The 21,487-nt window shown below is 41.8% G+C and overlaps 1 protein-coding gene across 1 annotated transcript in view; it reads right to left on the bottom strand.

Annotated features, from left to right (window-relative positions):
* Window positions 1–21,487, bottom strand: part of itga8 (integrin, alpha 8) — a 38,597-nt gene that overhangs the window by 5,416 nt on the left and 11,694 nt on the right. The window contains exons 13-23 of the mRNA XM_058648182.1: window positions 18,339–18,536; window positions 13,580–13,625; window positions 13,366–13,473; window positions 8,540–8,595; window positions 8,295–8,452; window positions 8,045–8,176; window positions 6,674–6,741; window positions 6,001–6,148; window positions 4,896–4,988; window positions 1,323–1,402; window positions 818–898 (exon numbers count right to left, since the gene is read on the bottom strand). Coding sequence (XP_058504165.1) covers window positions 818–898; window positions 1,323–1,402; window positions 4,896–4,988; window positions 6,001–6,148; window positions 6,674–6,741; window positions 8,045–8,176; window positions 8,295–8,452; window positions 8,540–8,595; window positions 13,366–13,473; window positions 13,580–13,625; window positions 18,339–18,536 — 1,168 coding nt within the window. The remainder of the gene's footprint in view (window positions 1–817; window positions 899–1,322; window positions 1,403–4,895; window positions 4,989–6,000; window positions 6,149–6,673; window positions 6,742–8,044; window positions 8,177–8,294; window positions 8,453–8,539; window positions 8,596–13,365; window positions 13,474–13,579; window positions 13,626–18,338; window positions 18,537–21,487) is intronic.

The following is a 21,487-nucleotide window of genomic DNA, read 5'->3' as shown; positions in this document are numbered from 1 at the left end:
ACCTGTACACATTTTATTCCAAAAGGCTGATAACTTTGCAAATGTTTACCAAATTTGGGCATGTCAGACCAATGAGGCTTCAGTTGAATTTTTCTTACATGAATCAAACATACTATGGCCTCTGGTTCTTACTAAAAAAAAGTTGATTCTACCCCTTTTAGCAACACCATACTGAGGATTTCATAGTCTGACCTAAGAGGGAAAACTTCCTCACACCCACAACTGGTGGTGTCATGTTTATAAGATAAAGGGGCATGCAATTACAAGGCATGAAAGTCTTACTTCCTAATCTTCATTTTCAAATTGGAGGTAGCCTCTACAGATTTGGGCAAATACAACCACACATTTTAAAGGAATAATTCACCGATTTGCAAATAATTAGCTTTGTATTACTAGAATAGTAATAGTTGGGAGGTTGGGAAGCACAATTTCTCAAAAATACCTTCATATTCTAGTAATACAAAGCTAACGACAAATACAGAAACTAGTATGTCCCCATCTCTCCTCCCTGGTCCCCCTTTGCTAGTGTGAACAAGTGACGCCATGCATGGCTCCAGGCTTTGATGTGTGTGCGTGTTATTGTGTGTGTGTCAGTGGACATATGGGCATCCACGCACATGTCAGAGGCTCTCCAGTGTCCCATGTGCACTTAATTAGTGCACATTTATTCTCCGAAATGTGTTTCCGTGCTGCTCTCCATCTGTATATAAACAGGCTTCACAAATTCAAAAGGAGCCGCTGTGTCCTGCAAACAGCAACGAGTCCAGCCTGAAACCGAACCAGTTGTATCTCTTTGGGGAAGCACGCACTGACTCACCCACGCAAATCAAGTCGAGCTTGGGCAACGATGGACAGATTCAGACTCACTGGGTTGCTGTCGGAGTTGTCTTTGTTGGAGCTGTGGAGAGATTGGCATGGAGTTAACATTAAATGTAAAGCATGAAATGAAACACATACGGCAGCGACTTATACGCTCTTTGGAAACAGTCCACACGAGGCTGTGATAAATTATGAGTGAAACCAACGGCTCAGAAAAGCTGACATTTTCACGTTATCTGACCTCTTGAGGAATTTACTCTATGGACTTGGTCTGCGTTTAACTGTCTGTGTCTAATGATGCTCTGTATCAAATTCAGCACAATGAAGCAAACAGTGGACATTTGTTTTTGTTCGTGTCATCAAACCACAGACATCAGGACAGACACAGAACTTATTTACAGGGCTCAGAAGAAAGTCAAACAGCTCTTTGTGCATGTGTGTGTGTGTTTGTGTGAGTGAGCTGGTGGCTGGGGGGTATGCGTGACAGTGAGTGGGTGTGTCACCTGTGGATCTGCAGCTCAAAGCTGATTTTCGGTCCGGCATCATCCAGCCTTTGCACAGAAAACCTCAAACCAACCGACAGCTGGGCAGGAGTGTGGAGAGGATGCAAAAACAGAGAGAGAGGACGTATTAAAAAGAGAGGAGAGATGACAGGGAAGAGAGAGGCATCTGTTCATCAAGAGCCACATCATGTCTTTACTACAAAATAAAGTAAAACCCCTGTTAACGACATACTGCACAGGCAGGAGATCACATGTGTGTGTGTGTGTGTGTGTGTGCACACGTGTGTTGACAGCAACAGCAAAATATATCTTAAATCTGAGGAAATCCAGACAACACACACAGACACAATCTTAAAAGCTACACTTAAGTTCACTGTCTCTCCTCAGTTCAAATCTCTTGTCCTCTCGGCTAACTCAAAACATGTGGCGGATTTGGTTCATCATCCACTATACAATAACAGTGCTGAATGTAACGTGCGCGTGCGTGTGTGTGTGCGTGTGTGTGTGTGTGTGTGTGTGTGTGTGTGTGTGCTTTGCTGAAAAGCAGGTCAAACACACGGTCCAGGGCGGGAAATGACAGCATGCAGACTCGCACTAACACTTCAAAAGGCAAGCCTGGGGTGAGGTGGGGTTGCTTGACTACAAAGGCAGCCAGGAAAGGTCTAAAGAGACAGACACCAAATTAGTCGTTTATGAGGCGTTCAGGGAGAGTGAGACAGACAGAGAGAGAGAGAGACGAGCAGACGTCACTATCAGCTCCGTGTCACAGAGAGCAGAGAAGGAGGACAGACAGCACATGGAATAAAGAGGGGCTCAACTGTGCGTGTTAAAATGTTAATCTTAAGCATTCAACTTTCAACCTCGGGTTTTAAATGTTGGCTGTGACAAGAAGTTTCATCCTATGGAGACAAGCAGCTGTGATCAACTTATCGCGGTCACACAACAGTCTGCACATTTGCACCATGGAGGAAGAAGAACCTCACATTGTGGTCAGACTCTCTGGATACAACAATTCTTTTGTGTTGGGCTATTACAATCCTTCAAGCTACACAGCTCTTAAAGCACTAAAGCAGTTTATTACTTATACCGGGGAAAACAAAGGATCATTGAGAGAATACAGAGAGACATGGTTGATGCTAAAGCAGTGGTTTCTATGGATAGTTGAAATTGACTGAATCAGAGGTCACATGACCACAGTGGATGAAATGTTGTTTTCATTGAGAATGTTTAAAGTACAGTTCTTCTTGTAAGGTCGCTGCTATTTAAACATTTTTCTTGTGACTTGTGGCAGGTGTTCAGCCAACGATTGATTTAAATCTGCTGATGTAACAGAAAATCAAATCAAAATACTAATAACACATTTTCCATTAACTGACATGCACACGATCAAAAGGGGGGGGGGCAGGTAACATTAGACAGTGTTGGTCAGCAGGTAACACCTCGGTCACAAACTGATTGGTTGGAGTGAACTGTTCTATGTAGAGCTTCTTCATCCTGGATAGGGTTACCAATTACTGACACATCAAAGACAGGAAGTCTGTGTAACTCAGCTTTGCTGCAACTGTCTTTGAACTGTGTTGGTAGGTTTTTTTTATGTAATTTCTCTGTACCATGAGTTGAGCGTAGGGCTGAACGATTTTTAATAAATATCTAATTGCGATTATTTTGAAAGGAAATGCGGTTGCGATATGATTCGCGATATCAGAGGTAATGATCATTTTTACATCATTATTTGCATTTTCATTCAAAGAATACATATTTAAAAGGATTAATGTGTGATATTTGTGCAGCTTTGCAAGAAACAAAGATGTTCCCTTCAGTCTGTAGAATAAGATGTGTAATAATAATTCATATAAAATTATATATTATATTAATTGTTCAGCCCTAATTTTTATATAATTTTTTTTTTTTTATCTTTGGTACTGTTTGGTTTCAAATGTGCTTATGTCTAATGTATGTTTTGAAGGTGGACACCAAGGAGACTAGCTGTGTCTAATGGTAATGGTAACGCTAATGGGAATCCTGTTAAAATAAAGAAATAAACAAAGAATGGTCCACTAGAATAATAACACCATGTACTCACAGCCTCAAAATAGAAATCTACTTAAATGATCACCAGGCTAACGTTAGCACCATAATGTAAAAAAGACAAGGGATAAACCAACATCACAAACAGGTGTGAGGACAATGGACAGCATTCATGAGGAGACTAAACCACAACTGTATTTAAATATCAGTGTTTCCATCCCATCATATGAGGATCAACCCTCATCCAACCACATTTGATGGCTGATGTTTTTCCGATGGCGATCAAAAGTTGAAATGAAAAGTACATTTACAGATTTGACGCAGCTTAACTGTCACTAAAGTGAAATGAAAGACGAGGACGGAAAGATAAGCAACGCAGACAAAGTCATGCAGACGGCACTGAAGCCAAAAACAGCTCTCCTGCAGGCTCGTTACCTCCTACGCTCATGGAGGTATTACAGCTGTGTCATGTGGCACAGAGAGTGAAGCGAGAGAATGAGAATTATTCAGCCGGAGTCTGTGTGGGGTACATGACGGTATGTTCTGCAAAAGCCCTTGGATTCCTGAACGTCCAACAGGGCAGGGGAAGAGTTGAATATGGGAAACATCTGGGGTGCGCGTGCACGCAGTCACACGCGCGACTTGTCCCTTCCACGTGTTGTGTGCTCCTCCCCCAGCGGTGAAACATGACCACATAATTGATTTATCAGAATGTCTTGTGTCACCTCCAGAGCTCAGAACACCTTAGTGCTGGCCTTGACACCTCGAGAGAAAGCCCTAAATTAAAGGTATTACACACATTTGCTCTCTCTCTCTCTCACACACACACACACACACACACACACACACACACACACACACACATACTAACTAGAACATGAATGACGTGGTAGAATTTCTTGTGGGAACGGACCACTCTTTACTTTACAAAGCCTTGGCTTCCTGCACGTGTCAGCTATATGGATTAGTCTTACACACTGTGCAGTGTGCAGACACCTAACGTACACACACACACACACACACACACACACACTAAGTGAAGCGTGAGTCAGAGTGTGTTGAATGAGGGTCAAGATGATGAGCAGTAATCATTGGAAATCATCAATCAGTGCAAATTAAACCAGATGAGTAGCAGTTGCAGCTTCTGAGCATGGGTTTAGGTCAGGGTTAAATCAAGTGTTAGGGTTAGGGCATTTAGTTAAAATGGTTAAGGTTAGGATTGATGGTTAAGAGACGAGGGACAGCACTGTGCACATGAGTGTATTTGTTACCTCTTTAGGACCTTTTCTGGCATAAACACTGACCTTGTCAGGATCAATAGTCCTCACGGAGGTCAAAACCTGGTCCTAATGAGGCAGAACTTACTTTCTGAGCTAGTTACTAGTTAAGTTTAGGGCTAAGATTTGATTTGTGGTTAGGTTAAGGTTAGGGTTAGGCATTAACTAGGGCATTAGGGTTAGGCTGTCAAAATGAATATAAGTTCCTAAAAGGATAGCTGTGTAAACCTGTGTGTGTGTGTGTGTGCTTCTGGGTGTAAAAACTCACCTCTGTTCCAGCTACCATTGGGTTTCCGAGGTCACACACCACCAGCCTGGACTCGTTGACCATCCTGTACTCGCAGTTTGGCTGAGCGAGCGACTGGAGGGGAGATCAAAAAGAAAAGAGCGAGACAGAAGACGGACAGTTAGTGAGATGATAAAAAATGACAATAAAAAGCAGAGAGCGGCAAAGAGTCAAGAGGGGCAAGGAAGGGAAAAAGGGAGGGAAGTGTGACAGCATCAAAGAGGGAAGGGAGCGAGGGGTTGGGAGAGCGCAGGGAGAGGAAGAGTGATGAATGATCTGACAGTAACAACCTCATCAATCAAACAGCTCCATTACACACTCATTAGCGTGCACACATGTGCAAACACACACACACACACACAGACATAAACAGACACACACATACAGCAGTTGACCCCGTCCATTTCCGTGGTCACTAATGCAGCTTGTAAATCATGATAGGAGCTCTTGGGCAGTTGCCAGTAAAGCATACCTTGCTGATAACTTTGCCTTAATCAAGCCAAACACAACAGGAAGTGATGTCTTACTGTAACTGCTGCCTCAAATAGCTTGCTTCCTTTTTTTTTTTTTATATACTGTATGTTCACTTATACGTGGTCCAACCATGATGAGTCATGTGACTTCACCATTAAAGCTGTAGTTTAAATATAAACAAACAATTCAAATCATTGTCAAATGAGCTCACACAATTCAGCTCCACATTTCTGGGATTAGCTGTGTTTTTAATCTCATGTGACCCGACAGCATTTCCAGGCTGCACACAGGAAGTGATTTTGTCTTATGACAAAAGCAACACTGGGCTACTAAAGGATGGATGGAGTACGATTGAAACACAAAGTTTGATGGGATAAATGCTTCTTGCCCCCACCCACCCCTGCGTGCTGGTGTATACACACAAACGCTCCCTCAGTCAGGTCCGATAACGTTCATTGACAGAGGTTATTTTCGAATAAGGCCACAGCATAGAAATAATGTTCACAGAGGCAGAATAATAACATAATCATCAACAAAAATCACCAAAGGTTATGCACCACAGCTTTAATACCAAAGCACATGTAATTAGACAAAAGTGTGTGTTTGTATTTACCTCTATCCTGCGCTCCACTCCTATATAGTCGGCCTCTGGTGGTATCAGTGTGTGCAGCTCTGTCTCGTAGGCCCCCTCCCCTCGGTTCACCGCAGTGATGGTCAACATGAACAGATTATCATCTCCGATCACGAGCTCTGAACGGTCTCTGCGTGTGTGTGTGTGTGTGGGTAAGAATAGTGCACAAAGAAAACTTACTAAAAAGTATTTAAGGTATGTGGAGGACACAGAAAATTACACATAAGTACACACAGCAGTTTTACAAAAAAATCTCAAAAAGCCTGACTTGTGTTTTTGTTAGATTAAGTTTTTAGGACCGGACCTCATGTTTTAATCCACTTGGCAGCAAAGAATGCAACACCACTGACCCTAACAATGTGTGTGTGTGTCAGTCAGTAGAGGGTGACAGGATGTTTGTATAATGTTGCCATGGAGATATTGTGCAGCTGGAAACACTACAGAGGGTAAGCTAAGGCACATACACGTATGCACACATGTTAATGGAAGTATAATGTGAGCAACTTCAGTGTAAACTCAGCTCATTGTGTGAGGGTTAACAGACTTTCTTTGGCCTGACTGTGTGTGTGTGTGTGTGGGTCGTTTGGTGTTTGGCTGTGCAAAGTGTTGAGTGTTTACAGGTTGAGGTCAAAGGGCATGGCCGTGTCACTCTTACATGCTGGCAGAAAGCTGGAGGTCGGGGATGCAAATATTGTCGTCTCCACAGTCCAGGAGAATGTAGGCCTGAGAGAAAAGGGGGCACAAGAGAAGGGGAATCATCATGAGGAACTGTTTAACCAAGACTGAGTATCATCAGGAAACCAAAAATAGAAGAAAACTGGGGCAAGTCAGGATGCAGGTGCTGAAGACGCACACACACACACACACACGAGCTCAGCTGTCCAGCTCCTGGGCAGTTTCATTGTGCCCAGCCTCAGAGTGGACTTTGTTTTGGTTAAGTAAGAGCGTAATCTTGAAACACAATTCTCCTCTGTCTCTGTCTCTGTCTCTGTGGGCACTCACTAATTGTCTGCATGTGTCATGTGTTTCAAATATTAATAACAATGCCTTGCAGTAAAACAAAAGACAGACTGGCAAACTGGTGATAAGTGAAGTCTAATATAAAGCAAATACACAAATAATAAAGTTTGGAGACTTGCTTCTTCTGTAAGGTAATACTGTGTGGCCCGGTCATATAAATGAAATATGTACTGGAATAAAATATGAAAAACCTTTTTTTTTAATGTTCATTTAAGTGGAAGATTGAGTGTGTGTAAGTATATGTGCTTATTTGTCAAAAATGAAGGTTTATATTGGTCCAGAGTTGTGCCTTTGGTGAACATTATACCATTTCTTCATTTTTCCTTCCTAACACTGATTTTTATGTTACATGTGGTTGAGCTCCAAATTTACCTGGGGAGTTTACAAACCTCTTCTCTGTACTGGAAAACATTTCTGTGTCCAACACCAGCATTTTTCATAGACCAATATAATATCAGGTTATTTCCCATAAGACTTTATAGATTGAGCAAAGAATTAAATCAAGTCGAGTCATACAGAACACAATCACAAGTCAAAGTATTTGCTCTTGACATTCTAGCCTTTGTCTCCTGATTCAGTGAAAGGAAAAAAAAACCCAGAGGAAACAAATTAATGGAGTGAAATAGAAGAAAATGCAAGAATTCCATCATTGTAGGGAAAACAGCTATTAATAAGGCACATTAAAAAGGTGCTATTGAGCAAGGAACCCAATTCCCATTGCTCCCTGGGCACAGATAAGTGCGGTCCACTGCTCATGCGCCCGGCTTGTGTGTGTGTTCACTACTGGTGTGTAACAAGGATGAGTTAAATGCCAAAACAACACATTCCAATTCATATAATGTGTAATATCTAAGCTAAGTCATATCCATATCCATATACTCTTCCTGCTTCACACAGTAAGGTGTTTTGTGACCCATCGACATCCCAGCACCTCCTGTCATGTGTGGCAATTCATCTCTGCCCCACGTCATTTGTGAAATGCCATGTTTACACTGTACATACTCACATGCTCTTGCAGGAAGGTGCTGCTGTAGAGGTTGAGGATAGGTGGGAGGCTTTGGTCACGTGTGGGAGGAGCCAAGCTGTAGTTCAGAGCCAGTGAGATGGGAGTTAACTTGTCCCTGAACTCATCTTCCTCCTGCAAACACATGTGAGGAATGTGCAGATGTTGTGTTTAAAGCTGACGCCTCTTTACAATAAACACAATTCAAACAGGATTAATGATAAGTGTTAGTATGTGTGAGTGACTTGCTCACTTTCAGAAAGATGGTGTAGCTCAGGCATGAATGAAGCCGACTGTGACCCAGCCTTATGCGCCCAGTGCGCTGAGGTTGCTGGGTGTCCAGGAAGAGAACTCGCTTGACTCCGCCCCTGGTGCCTTTCAACCAATCCAGCTGCAGCTCTGCTCTCAGGTCTGGAGAGGAGGAAATGGCGAGGAGGTATAGATTGAAATGGGAGTGAAAATCTCTGTTAACCCACCACATTGTGCACTGCTGCTTACCTATAGAGTCGGGGATCCCCACACCGCTCACTGCTGCACAGACATCCACCTTCAAGCTGAATGAAGAGGATATTAGAGTTTAGAACACAACAAATGATTACAATCAAGATGTTTCTAATGTCAGTTAAACACAATATACTGTTGTGTGGCTCTCTTTGAATTCTCACTCCAGTTCTTGACATTTGGAAACGCTGCGATAACTTTGTACATCCTTCCCTTGCTTTGTGAGCATCAACAGTCCTTTTCCTCAAGTCTTTCCTCATCGTCTTTTGTTTTTGGCACAAAGTTTTCTCAAGTGACAGCTCAAACCCTTACTGGAGAATTTATACTGTGTGTAAAGTGAGCGATAACCCTCAGTTTGAACTTGATTTAAAAAGGTTTTGAGCATCACAAGGTTAAGCACATGCTTGCACAACAGTGGTTTGGGCTATGGCTCAATAAAAAAAGGTCAGCTCTTAAGGGGGCTATTAATTTTGACCCTGGTTGTTTTTGTGGAATCATTACATTTCTGTGTCAAATAATGGAAGCATCCAAAATAAAAGTAGGATGTTCAAAAAAGCCGTGTTCTAAATGCTGTGCTCTGTTTAACAGCACTTGTGAAGTAACTTTAAAACAATGACACTTTCATAGGGGGGGTAATAATTTCAATTTGCAAATAAGCTGAGTTAAGACACACATTTACAAGACATTATAAAATAAGAAAACCTAGTACACACACAAGATCTTTACATGTAGCAGCAGTTAAGTTTGGAAAAATATTAAATATTATACAGACTGACAGAGGTGGAGTTGGACATGGGTTCTTTCCTTTGTTTATAGGCGTGAAAGAAAGAATAATGTCAAGACGCCCTAGCTGTCCCTATCAGATGAATTCAGATGTATTAAATTACCCCTTTTCCTGTGATTTCTCTTGGGGTGCAATAACCCCTATGCTTTATTTGTTATAAAGTCATGAGTTTTATTGAATTATTCCCTTTTTATATAAAAAATGAAATGTATTTTGTGGTGTCTGGGTACATTTGTATACATAATCACGAGTTGTGTCGTGAATACACCTGAAATAAGTATATTGTATACAAACCCATATATCCTAATATAATCATGACTGCCATTTAAGCTCCGGAAATGTCATCCATGTATTCATTGCAGCTGTCCTGACTGTACTCCTCGCGTGTGTGTGCATAAATAAAAACCCAACAACAACAATACAAAAGTCACATACTAAATAAACAAGGCATCTCTTCCTTCCTGTACTCTGGGGGGAGTGGGAAATGTCACTTATGGACCAGTGAGCCCCTCCATTAGACAGACATGGGAGACTGGACTAACATTTTCTGCATTTCCTCTATTTATGTGTCTTTGAATGTATGTATGTGTGTGTGTGGGTGTGTGTGTGCGTGTGCATGCGATATCGCCCCTTTAATCAAGAACAGGAAAGGTCCTCCCACAAAGGGGAGCTCCACACTGTTAATATCTACAAATCTGAGGAAGCTTGCAGATGTCACACTCATGCCTCTACACTGAAGACTCATGCAGCAGGAGGGAAATGACTCTGTTTGGTTCCAGTTCACAAACCCTGACCACCAAATCGCAGATGTTGTGTGTTTGTTAATAATTAGGTTCCCCATTAGATGACACAATCGCGTTGAGCTAGTTCTCCTGTGTCTTTAAATGAGTGTGCTGCAGATGTGAGTTTGTGATAAAGACACAGGTTTCTATTTTGAAAATCGCTCCCCGCCTAAACCATTGTAACCTCTCCAGGTGGTTTCATGCATTTATGCACCTTTGTGTGATTGGAGGGGTGTGACTCTAATAAGCACTATGTGTCAAAGTTAAGTGTATGTAGCACTTTAATTGCCCCCATATTACTGACAGCAGCTTTGGCTCTCGGTGGGCAATACTGTATGTAATTTGACCCAAAAATCCATCGTTTGCTCCACCCCCTACCCACTGTCAGCCGGCCCTCCCTGCAAATATGCACACACTTAAATCCCTTCCCCGAATACACAGGGTGTGCTTAATGAGTAAGGACCTCCAATTTAAGACCGGTCATTAAGAATCTGTCCTTCCTTTTCCTCCACTCCCTCATCCACTCTTTAAAAACCAAGACGGTTGTTTAATCCTGCAATAACTGTTATTTTGTCAACTTGTGAGGCAGCAGAAACAAATGAGTGATACATTATCACTAGAACTGTCAAAATGAAGGTGTTAATTATTGCGGATTAATATTTCATTTCTGCTTTTTGAGGATAAATCTTTTGATCAACTTCGGTTCAGATCAAAACTATAAAATGTTGAATAATTATCAGGATTTTAACCCTTTAAATGCCAGTTTGAAAACATGATGCTAATATTCTTTAAAGTTATTTTCCATATAGCAAATGTTGGTGGGGGGGGTGGGATTTATGTAATCAAACTGGCATTTAAAGGGTTAAAATCATCAAAATGATTGATTGTTTGGTAGTTGTGAACAAGGCTGAAGAGATTTAAGCAGAACAAACCCCATTAATCTGTAAAGTTTGTATAGCAGTTTTTTGGAAGTGGACCTTTTTATCCTTAATGACTTAAGAAGGTAGTAAATTAAACTGAAGCCTGAATGTTAATATGTTAATGTAAGTCTAATATTTTCTAGCACTGGTTCCTTTTCAACAACTTCATGAATAAACTATCTGGCTCTTTAGTTGCTAAATGCTTGTTCATGATGATCTTTTTAGTCGTCACAACAACTCGAAATGATAAGTTACATTCACACACACACATTCATGCAGTGCAATGTATGTATTTGTAACCAATTGTTCTCAAGTTGTGACAATATTTTACTTATTAACCAAATCTACTTTCTGCGCCAGGGGAACTTACAATGCCACATTTGTTTTTATCAGATAAATAAAATGTTGTAATTAAATATAAATACACAGTTTAGCAATATAACGACAAAAAAATATAAATGTTGGTCCACATTAAACAAACATGGGATTTCTGATAAACATCTTTGGATTTCTGTAAAAGCAATGTTGTTTCAGCATCAGCTATGAAGCAGTAATCCACACTATTGTGCTTCAAACACAGAAGCTTTTCAACTACACGGTCAAAAGGGTTTGGAAAGGATTGTGGAAATACCCTCAGAACAGTGGTCAGAGTTATGGAAAGACTGTCTGTGAGAGATACTCAGGTAATTATTTTTCTGAAAATGAGATGCTGAAATGCTGAAAGACTCAAATGTAATGGTACAAACGCGAAGCACCTCCCAGCATGCCTCTCTCCAGCAATCACCGCAAGGAAACAAGGGAGATGCCTGCAACACATGAGCCGCAGACGTCCCACATTTCTTAGAGCTGGTGTTCGACCCTGTGTACATCTGTCTCCTATGTCCGATCTGATTCCATACCCCGGACCTAAACTTTAAGGCAGTTTATTTAAATAAGCAGAGTTTTGTTTTTACTGAATTCCATCGTTCAAAGCTCTCTGTCAGGTTGACCAAAACCCTTTTCACTCACTGCCAACACACACACACACACACACACACACACACACACACACACACACACACACAACACCATAATGGCAGCTGGCAAAGCACACTTCTCTCGTCCAAACAGTCCTACGGCGTTTCCAGCCCCAGTAAGTTAGAACCAACAATAGACTGTGGTGAAGCAGCGTGAGCCTTTAGACCCGTTCCCCTCAACTAAACTCACCCCCAAGCTGTTCAAAGCCACAGGAACAATAATATAATCAAAATAGAATTATGCTGTTTCAAATTAATCACAGAGTCCAATAAATGGGAATTTCAAGGCCTCATGAGCAGCGTTTTTTCTTTTTTTTTTTGGTACGTTGCTAAATAATTGATTTAGACACACAGACAGACAGATCTCGGCTCGCGGCAGACGTCTACAAAACAGGGGGTGAAATATCTGTCAGATCTGTCAGTGTGTGAAAGCCTATATTGTATACTCTCACAATTTATGGTACGGTACAAGCAGTAGGATTTCTGGTACAGATTTAGGGTTCAGTAAAGCAGTGGGACACATCGTTTCATGTCTGTGTGAGACTTTGATCCTTGTAGCTTGCACACTTTTACCTGCACACTTTATTGATATTAAAATATTTTTTCAGCTCAGGCTATGGGTCAACAAAAACACGAGATATGAGGAGATATATGTAAAACCCCGTTGTAAAATAATCAATACAAGCACGTTTTGCGGGAGCTTTTAAAACTGACGTTGTTTGCAATTCAAACGTAGAGAGTGCCAGACCATAGTGGATTTGTTTTGTAGAAAAAGGATCCATTGGGAATATACACTCATAGGTACACCTGTTTGACTACTTGTTAATGCAGATATGTCATCCGCCAATTACTTGGCGGCAACTCCATGTATTATGTAACGTAGACATGGTCAAGATGACCTGCTGAAGCTTAAACTGAGCACTGGAATGGGGAAGAAAAAGTGGTTTTAGTGACCTTGAATGTGGCATAGTTGTTAGTGCCAGATGTGTTGGTCTGACTGTCTCTGAGGTTTAAAGAGCATGGTCCAAAAGAGACAAAATATCCAGTATAAGCATCAGTTCTGTGGGTGGAAATGCCTTGTTGATGCCAGAGGTCTGAGAAGAATGACCAGATTGGTTCAAAAGTAACTTGTATGCAGAAGACCAGCTCTGAACACACATCTTGTTCTTTAAAGCAGCACAAGACCAAACCAGGGGCCAATCCTGACACTTTATTAGGTTTCCCGTGTCCATTAAAGGGGGGGCGGTGAGTGTAAACATTCTCTGTATTATCTTATTTATATGATGGATAAAATTGGTTTCAGAGAGGATGCTCCTCTTACCAGGTAACCATCATGTCTGTCTCAGGCAGGTGACACTGTCGGTCATCAGGGTTCAGGATTCTTGGACTCAGGTTCATTGCAGCTTCCACCGACACTACAGCACGAGATCTACACACATACACACACACACACAGTGTTAGATGCAAGAATGGGGAAGGAATCAAATCTGTACTTTGAGAAGCGTTTAGAAAAGAGACACCGCGTTCATTCTTACCTGTACACTGACACTTCACCTGAACCGAATGCCCCAACGATCAGATCTGTGAAGACAGAGGAGAAACAGAGAGAGAGAGAGAGAAAGAGAGGGGAGAGAGAATGGAGGGCTTCAAAGAATGCCACAGATGGGATTGATTTCAAGGTCTCCGGCAATCTTCATCAAACACAGACTTCTCACATTTAATACACACACACACACTCACACAGAGAGCTACACACACCATACACAAGTAGACATACTGTGATAGCATTAACATTCTGATATCGCCGTTGCTTTTCCTTTCATACATGGCCAGGTTCAGGCGGTTTGAGCTCATTCTGCACGTGTGCGAGTGCGTTCATACGTGTCGCTGTGTGCTGCGGGACAGACACGGACCCCACGCGGCATTCCAGTGCCAATAAAAATGATTCCAACAACACTTCCCATCACTCTGCATTACAACACGCAGCCCCCTAATTGTAAGCAGCAACAGATCTCATCTATATGTGATTTTTATTTGTTTTCATGGCTTTTGTGATGAAAACACATTTCTAAGTGGCGCTCGGCGTCTAAAATAGAGCCGTTTTCTTTTTTTTTTAACGGCTGCGGTCAGGGGACACATACCAATGGAAGCCACATGCAAGCACACACACACACACACATATGTAGATCACAAGCACATACAAGTGCTGATTAAAACAATGTGAAACTGAAGAGAGGCACTTAATGGATAAAAGCTACCAATGCCAGATGAAGCAAAATAAAGTCGGGGGTGATTCTGAAAAACACAGACTGAACGCATGTAGTGCAGTGAGAGGTGACTGGAGCAGCAGAAATTATTATTTTCATTATGAATTTTTTTTTTTTCTTAAACAGATACCTGATGATTTTAAATGATATGGCAATTGCCATAAAAAGTAAAATCAGATACAATGCATAAATATGATTTAAGTTAGAGAAGGAGAGGTTTTCCATGTATAACTATGTGGTACATGTATAGCAGTTATTTATTAAAGGCGGTAATAGACACACTGATTCAGGATCAGACATAACAATGTAGAATCAAGTCATCCCTGAAAAAGCACTCTCATGTGAACAATTAACCTTTGGCATTTTGACTTGACGATCAAAGGTTCTGGCACTATTTTTAGTTATTCATGCAATGTGGGCGAGTTTAATTAGGAAATACTATGGTGTCCTGCTTCAGGCAATATTGGACTGAGCTAATGGAAGTGCACTCTTGTAGACTTTGTTTGTCATTTGGTGTCTCTCCTCCTCTGCATATTTAAGAAAAAAGGGACTAATTGAATCTGAGAGAGAGGGGCACATCTGTTTCTGCCTTTGGCTGCAGTCACAGTTCCCCTGAAACCACAACATTAAACATTTAGACCCCAGTCCCTCTTCCCCTGGGGTGTGCTGTGTCACTGTGCGAGTGTGTGTGTACGCACTGTCTACAAAAGCCTGTGATGAGAAGGGATCCCTTAATGTGTTTTTGTGTGTGTGTGTGTGTGTGTGTGTGTGTCTGGGGCAGTTGTAGAGGTACATTAGAGGGGGGAAAAGGGAGAGCACAAGAGGGAGGAGATTGCGAAATGATAGGATGGAAAGGAGGGCAGGGGATTGCGGATCTTGGCCTTTAAAATGCAATCTGTGAAAGCCATCAGGAGCAAGGTGTATTCTCAACAGAAGGAGAGTGAGAGACACAGAGGGACCACCTCACTCCCAGTCTGAATTCCTCTCTTCATCCAGGGGTTGTGTAACCTGGAAATCTGACTCCACTCCTGCCACACACGTGCATGTGTGCTCAATACAATGATTGTCCCAGCTTATTCTCAGTCTCATGTTTGTTCTCAAAAACCCACGCAGGACTGATTTGAGGACAGGACAGGGTTACATGTGTGTGTATGTGAGTGTGTGAGGACTAAATCAAATAACGGCACACTTTCCTCCCCACGTCAATTCCATTTCCTTACACACAGGAGGAAAACGCGTGCCTGCTGCTGTTGATTTGAGCGCATGTATACAAGCGCTGGTCTAAGTGCAGGTAAGTCACGGTGACTGCGCGGCTTTAGCTGATAGTGGCGACGCTGCGCTGTGAAAATACAACGCTCCGTGCAGAGTTTACACGGACTGTCAAGCCGTCACTGACTGCCTGTTTGGCTGCAGGTAGAAGGTCCTCGTGATGAAATGCCAAAGGTCAATGGCACTCAGAGGAAAATGAGGTGAAAATGAGCACCTCTTAATTATGGATACATGTGTGGGATTTCTACGAGGATATTCAAGAACCTGCAGGCTATAAGACCTCATTTTATGCATTTTTCAATACCTCACACACACTGCATGTTTGCAATAAAAAGGATAGTTATCACATTGCAGACAAGAATTGTAGAGGGTTTATTTTGGATTGGGAGTTTATGTTTAAAGGTACACTTGGGGCGCATAATGAATAATGATGAAACGAGACACGTCGTTGTTCTTGCTCTTACAGTTTAAACTTGACTTTTTTGATTTTTGGTTTTAGAAATACTCAAGCACGCCAGAAAGGGTTGAAAATGATGAAGGTCTTTAAATAAACGGGCAGATCTACCCCCATATTTAGAGTCAGGTCACATCTTTTTTACGCCTACTGACCAGACTGAATACTGAATACTGACCTCTTCCCACCACACACATCCAAAGCACTGACCCTGACCTGTCTGTGTCTGTAACTCTCAGAAAACTGGTGTGATTGACGGGTAAAACATTGTCAGTTTCTAACCTTCGACCCCTAAGTTGAACCTAAAGTGCACTCTGAAGCAATCTGATCCCTTTCCCTACGCCGGGATACTCTAACCAAACTCCAGCCCGCTTTATATAAAGGTGCAGTGTGTGATTTTTGTTGCTACGGATGTTATTATTTTGCCTGTGTTTGGTCTTTGAGAACAGAAATGATGTAACGGTATGATTTTTTTTTTCCCTTTATCTGAAAATGGGCTCTGTCAGGCAATACTATCAGAACTGACTGAGGGAGCGGTAACAGCATTTGTCTCATCAAACTGCTGAACTATCGTGTTTTTTGAGCACTTCTGAAAGTCTTCGTTTCGGTGCTTCCTTGTGTTTTCAGTCAAACTCTAACCTGTGTTCGTTTGACTAGCGCAATGTTGTTCTTGTGGCCATCTGTCTGGATTTTAAAGGAATCACTTCCTGCGTGCAGCTCAGGAATGTCGCCAGGCGACACGGAATCTAAACACTGCTTTCCTGTGAAATACACAGAAATTCATGTGGAGCTGAAGTTATATTTTTATTTTTATATTTACACACTACAGTTCTAAGCTTAATAGTTAATAATAGAGTGTGGCTGTCAGTTTTGGTCCTGCAGTGACTGGCTGCGGACCACTTCCTTCCATTTAGTTGAAAATAAAAAGACATGCAATGACATAATCTTTGCAGGAAAAGTCTATTAAAGCTAAAAGCAGAGCCTAATCATCATCCCTCTCTCTGGTGATGCACTGGAAGCCGACTAAGAACATTTCACGTTAATGAGAGCATATTGTAGTTCCAGCAGGCCTCGCAGACGCCTGTGCAGTCCTCTCATAATGCTGATCAAACATCGCCGGCTCCTTTGAACAGTGTGACTTTACTACGCTGCTAACGACACACCATGTGTGTACGTGTCTCACTTCCTTCAGCCACTTCTCTAATGACAGACGACAAGGGCACACATTAGTGTGTGTACGTATGCGTGTTTATTTGGTGTCGTGTGTGTTGGCTGAGCGCTGCGCCACCCATGAGTTTCTACTTCACCTCCATCAGCTTAGTTTACGAACCTGTGTGCGTGTATTCACTGTAATGTTTTGAATTCAAGCTCTCTGATCTGCAGTGGGTCTGCACGGGGTCTTTAGGCTTTGACCTGGAGCCTGGCACATGGTCAACACACACTCTCTCTCTCTCTCTACAGATGCCACTGAAACCAATCACAAGCTGCACGTGTGTGTGTGTGTGTGTTCTCATGCCTATTTCCCTTGATTTCTTGTTTGTGGAATGAAGAAATCTGTTATTAGAGCAAAATGAGAAGTGGTAGAAGAGAGTGCAGGCAGAAACACATGGGAAACAACCTAATCTGTGGAAGCACAAAGCCAGAGAAATGAGGGGCTCCAAATTAGGGAGAAAATAAAGTAGTAAAACAGTGATTTTACAGCGCTGCTTTGTTTCTAATGCTCCCTTTTTTTCCTGAACTGAAAACCCTGGTATATAAACAGAGTCCCAGTCTTGTTTGTACTAAATATAAATGTTCTCTTCAGTAAAGTTTCAAATATGTTTTGCAAAGACAAAAGGTATAAAAGTCTGGTAAAGTAAGAAGGTGGTACATAAAGTAAGGAGTAGCTACATGCAATTTGATTGAAGGATATTTGAGTTGCTTCCAGTTTAATGGGTCTATGGGCTGAGGCTTGACTGTCTGGTAGACTGAACATGCGGTTTATGTATTACTAGAATTTCACTCTCTCTCAATCTTATGTTTTCTCTCTTTCTTGAGTGCTGAAAATCCCCAAAGAATGAATGCAGCAGCAGTTCACTGGCACTCATCCCTGTACCCGCTTCGTCTGACTGATGACTTTACCAGAGCAGAAGCGGAAAGCAATACGGGAGAACATGGGGCTGGTAGTGGAGGAGTGCATGGGGGGAACGATGAAATGTGGAGGTCAAGACTGAAGAGGAGGGAGTTTGGAAGGAAAGAGGAGAAGTGAAGGAATGCAACACCAGGAAAGAATTTTGATTGTAACACAGGGAGTCGAGTATTTACCAGGATACTGATTGTTGTCCAGGTCTTGGCCTCCTCTTACAGTGAAGCCATATCCCGGTAAGCCGTCGCTGGGGGTCCAGGCTGCTCTCAGCTCCTGGCTCAGCACCAAACCTTGCGTTTTTACATCTCGATTACCGTTAAAGATCAATACTCTGCCTCCACGCTCCTCGCCTCCGAATGGACAGCCCACCGCCACATCTGTGGGATGACACACACACACACACACACACAAGATGTTTAAGAGATCAGCAGAGTTAAGGTTCCTCTGAGGCAGGAGGTGAGGAAAAAGGTACAGATAGAAGAAAACTAACTGGACCTTCGGCTACTTATCACTCCGGTTTACTTCCATTTATTCCACTGATCTTTGTTGATTTCTTTTCTGTTTGGGCTCAGTTAAGGTTATTGCTTTTCATTACTTTGTGTTCTGCTCCGTTGGAAATGTAGTTACATTCCAGGAGTTACACAAGGATAAAAAGCAAGAGGTTGGGGAGTTTGTGTCTTCAAGTAATCAATTTAGGGAAACACATTGAGCATACATTGAGCCTCTTACCAAGACATAGATGAAAAGTGATTCACGTTTGTCTGTAAATAAAGCTATAGCCAGCAGCAGGTTAGCTTAGTGAATGATAAAATCTGAAAACAAGAGGAAACAGTTACCCTGGCAATGGATATGGAACAAGTTAATTAAAGAATAGGAGGCAGAATTCCTTTTCAACGTTTGGAAGGAGGTCCATAATTTAAGTTTTGTTAATTGTCCTCTGGCACAGCAACAAACTGTACTTAGCAGATAAAATGGACTATGATTTAATACAAAAAAAAGTCTGTTTGTGTTGGAGTTTCGTTTTCTTCCTGATGAGAACATTTATATCCCTCTCAAATGTGCACATTAAAGTGCAGCTACCACAAATGACCAGAAACAACATCCTTGAACTGTGGTAAGGTAACACAATCTCCCCTCAGAAATTAAAATTGAAAATCTAAGAGTAAAAACATCGTAAAACTCAAACAGCATATCCACAAAAATAGACCATGACCCTCTGTGGTGATGCTCTACAATACTTTTGAATACTATACCTTTTTTCTAGTATGCATATGCAAATTACTGTATAGAAATTGGTGCAAATTCACATTTGTCAAACTATTTGCTTATATAAAAATAAAGAAAAACAATGATCTACATTTATGGTAATCTCTTAGCCAAACAAAACTAGTGAGAGGCACAGTCTACATGTGGACACTAGTGATATGCATATTGCATGTTGATATCAAAATCATGATAAATCTTGATATATATATTGTGCAGCCCCAGTATTTAGCCCTTTAAACTCTCAATGTCCCTGGGTCCTGCAATGACGTGTCCCAGTGTCCCACCGTACAGTACTGGAACTGTCCAAACACCTCTAGACATCCTGTTTGTCTCCAGACCCCCTCTCACTCAGCCTAAACAACTAGTTCCACATGAAGCAGATTGTGGGGTAGAAAGGGTAAATGCAACCATGTGTGTATGCAAGTGTATGAGCCCCTGTATGCGCATGTGTCTATGCGTGGGTATGTATACATGACTGAATGGCTGTGTTTAAAAAAAAAAAAAAACGGGGACCAAGGCTCGAGGAGACAAAAACATGCAGCCACTGTGCCATTATTTGTGACAACAAGTCAAAAAGAATAACAACGAGAGCCTCATTCCACATTAGATCACAAATGACATCTTATATTTGAAAACGAGGATGTGAGAAAATTGGTTGGTTTGGAAACCGAGTGGTGATGTCGCAGCTGAGAGAGGATCATGATGGAAGACACTGCGTAATCACAGAGCAGGGATCTGTCAGTGATTATTAAGAGACACACATGATGGCACAGTTTCATGTCAAGACACAAGTTTGCCATTAGCGACAAGAAGCGGCTGAAAACTGTGATTCCATGGTGACTCTATAATGTAATGCAGACAAATGAAATCATACACACACACACACACACGTGGGCGTGCAGTCATTACATTCAAATTGTGGTGCGTAACTTTTAAATATAAACAAATGTCTGTCACACTCAGACCAGTTCACACAACGATGATTGAGCCTCCACACGACTCTCACTGTGTTAAGATCTTTTGTCGATTGGCGGCATTCCCACCCTGCACACAGGAAGTGATTCATTTATGTCAACAAAAGCTTCGGAAGTGAATTCTACTGCTCATTCAGTAGTTGGATGGAGGTTATTGTCCCCAACCGCCCTGTGCTCACAGTGTACACACACAAGTCTGGTCTGTTAGTTGTAGTATGAGAGTAGTAGTCTGATATTTGACTGACAAGCCATTTATATCACATGAAGGATGTCGCAGCATACCAATGATGTTGTAATCGTTTCTGTTCCTGAAAATTAAACAGACTTAATCAACAAGTTATCTCTCTGCCTGTCACCACCTATCAGAGACTGTCACACCCTGACAGACGGCCTCATGTCATTTATGTTTCTGGCCACAGAAAGCTTCAGTATTGATCTGGTGGTTATTGATCCGATGGTTAACGGGTTTAAGAGGGAGGGACACACATGAACACATGCTGTGCATGAATGAATAAAACATAAATCAGTGGGAAAAAGGCCATACAAAGGCCAGATGTGCATGAGTTTAGTCTTTTTTTTTTCAGGAGGCATGCAGGCCCGAGCTTCATGCAGCATTTGGGCTGCAGGCTGAACAATTTGTCTGTGTATGCCTGTGTGTTTTTGTCCAATCAATGAGGATAAAACAAACACTTTGAAGAGGAATGAACACTGGGCAGCAGGACAGAAACTCCCAGATGATTTTATCTCAGGGCACATCTGGCAAGTTAAAAATAACTCGCGCACACGGCCTTCACCCTGATCATCAGGAGGAAACAAATTCGCGCAGACACTTTTCATCGTCTCACTTCCTGACTGGCTGAAGAGCCGGAGTTTTGTTTTTTTCAGAGCAGCTGCATCTGAGAGGATTTCCTTGGTCACAGACAATATATCAAAAAAAGATTTGTTTGACTTGTTTGGATGAAAACATCAGCTCCATGGGCAAAGTGATTCATGCACTGAAACACAAAATACAAAGTGATTGACTTGAATTGTCTGTTGTTGCTTAGGGTGGATGTTCTTTTCATCATTTTCCCCTTTTTTTTCTTTTT

The sequence above is a fragment of the Solea solea genome, chromosome 13, assembly GCF_958295425.1.
Source record: "Solea solea chromosome 13, fSolSol10.1, whole genome shotgun sequence".
NCBI classification, from domain to species: Eukaryota; Metazoa; Chordata; class Actinopteri; order Pleuronectiformes; family Soleidae; genus Solea; species Solea solea.
Note: the sequence above shows the minus strand (reverse complement) of the source record. Positions and strands in the feature narration are given on the sequence as shown.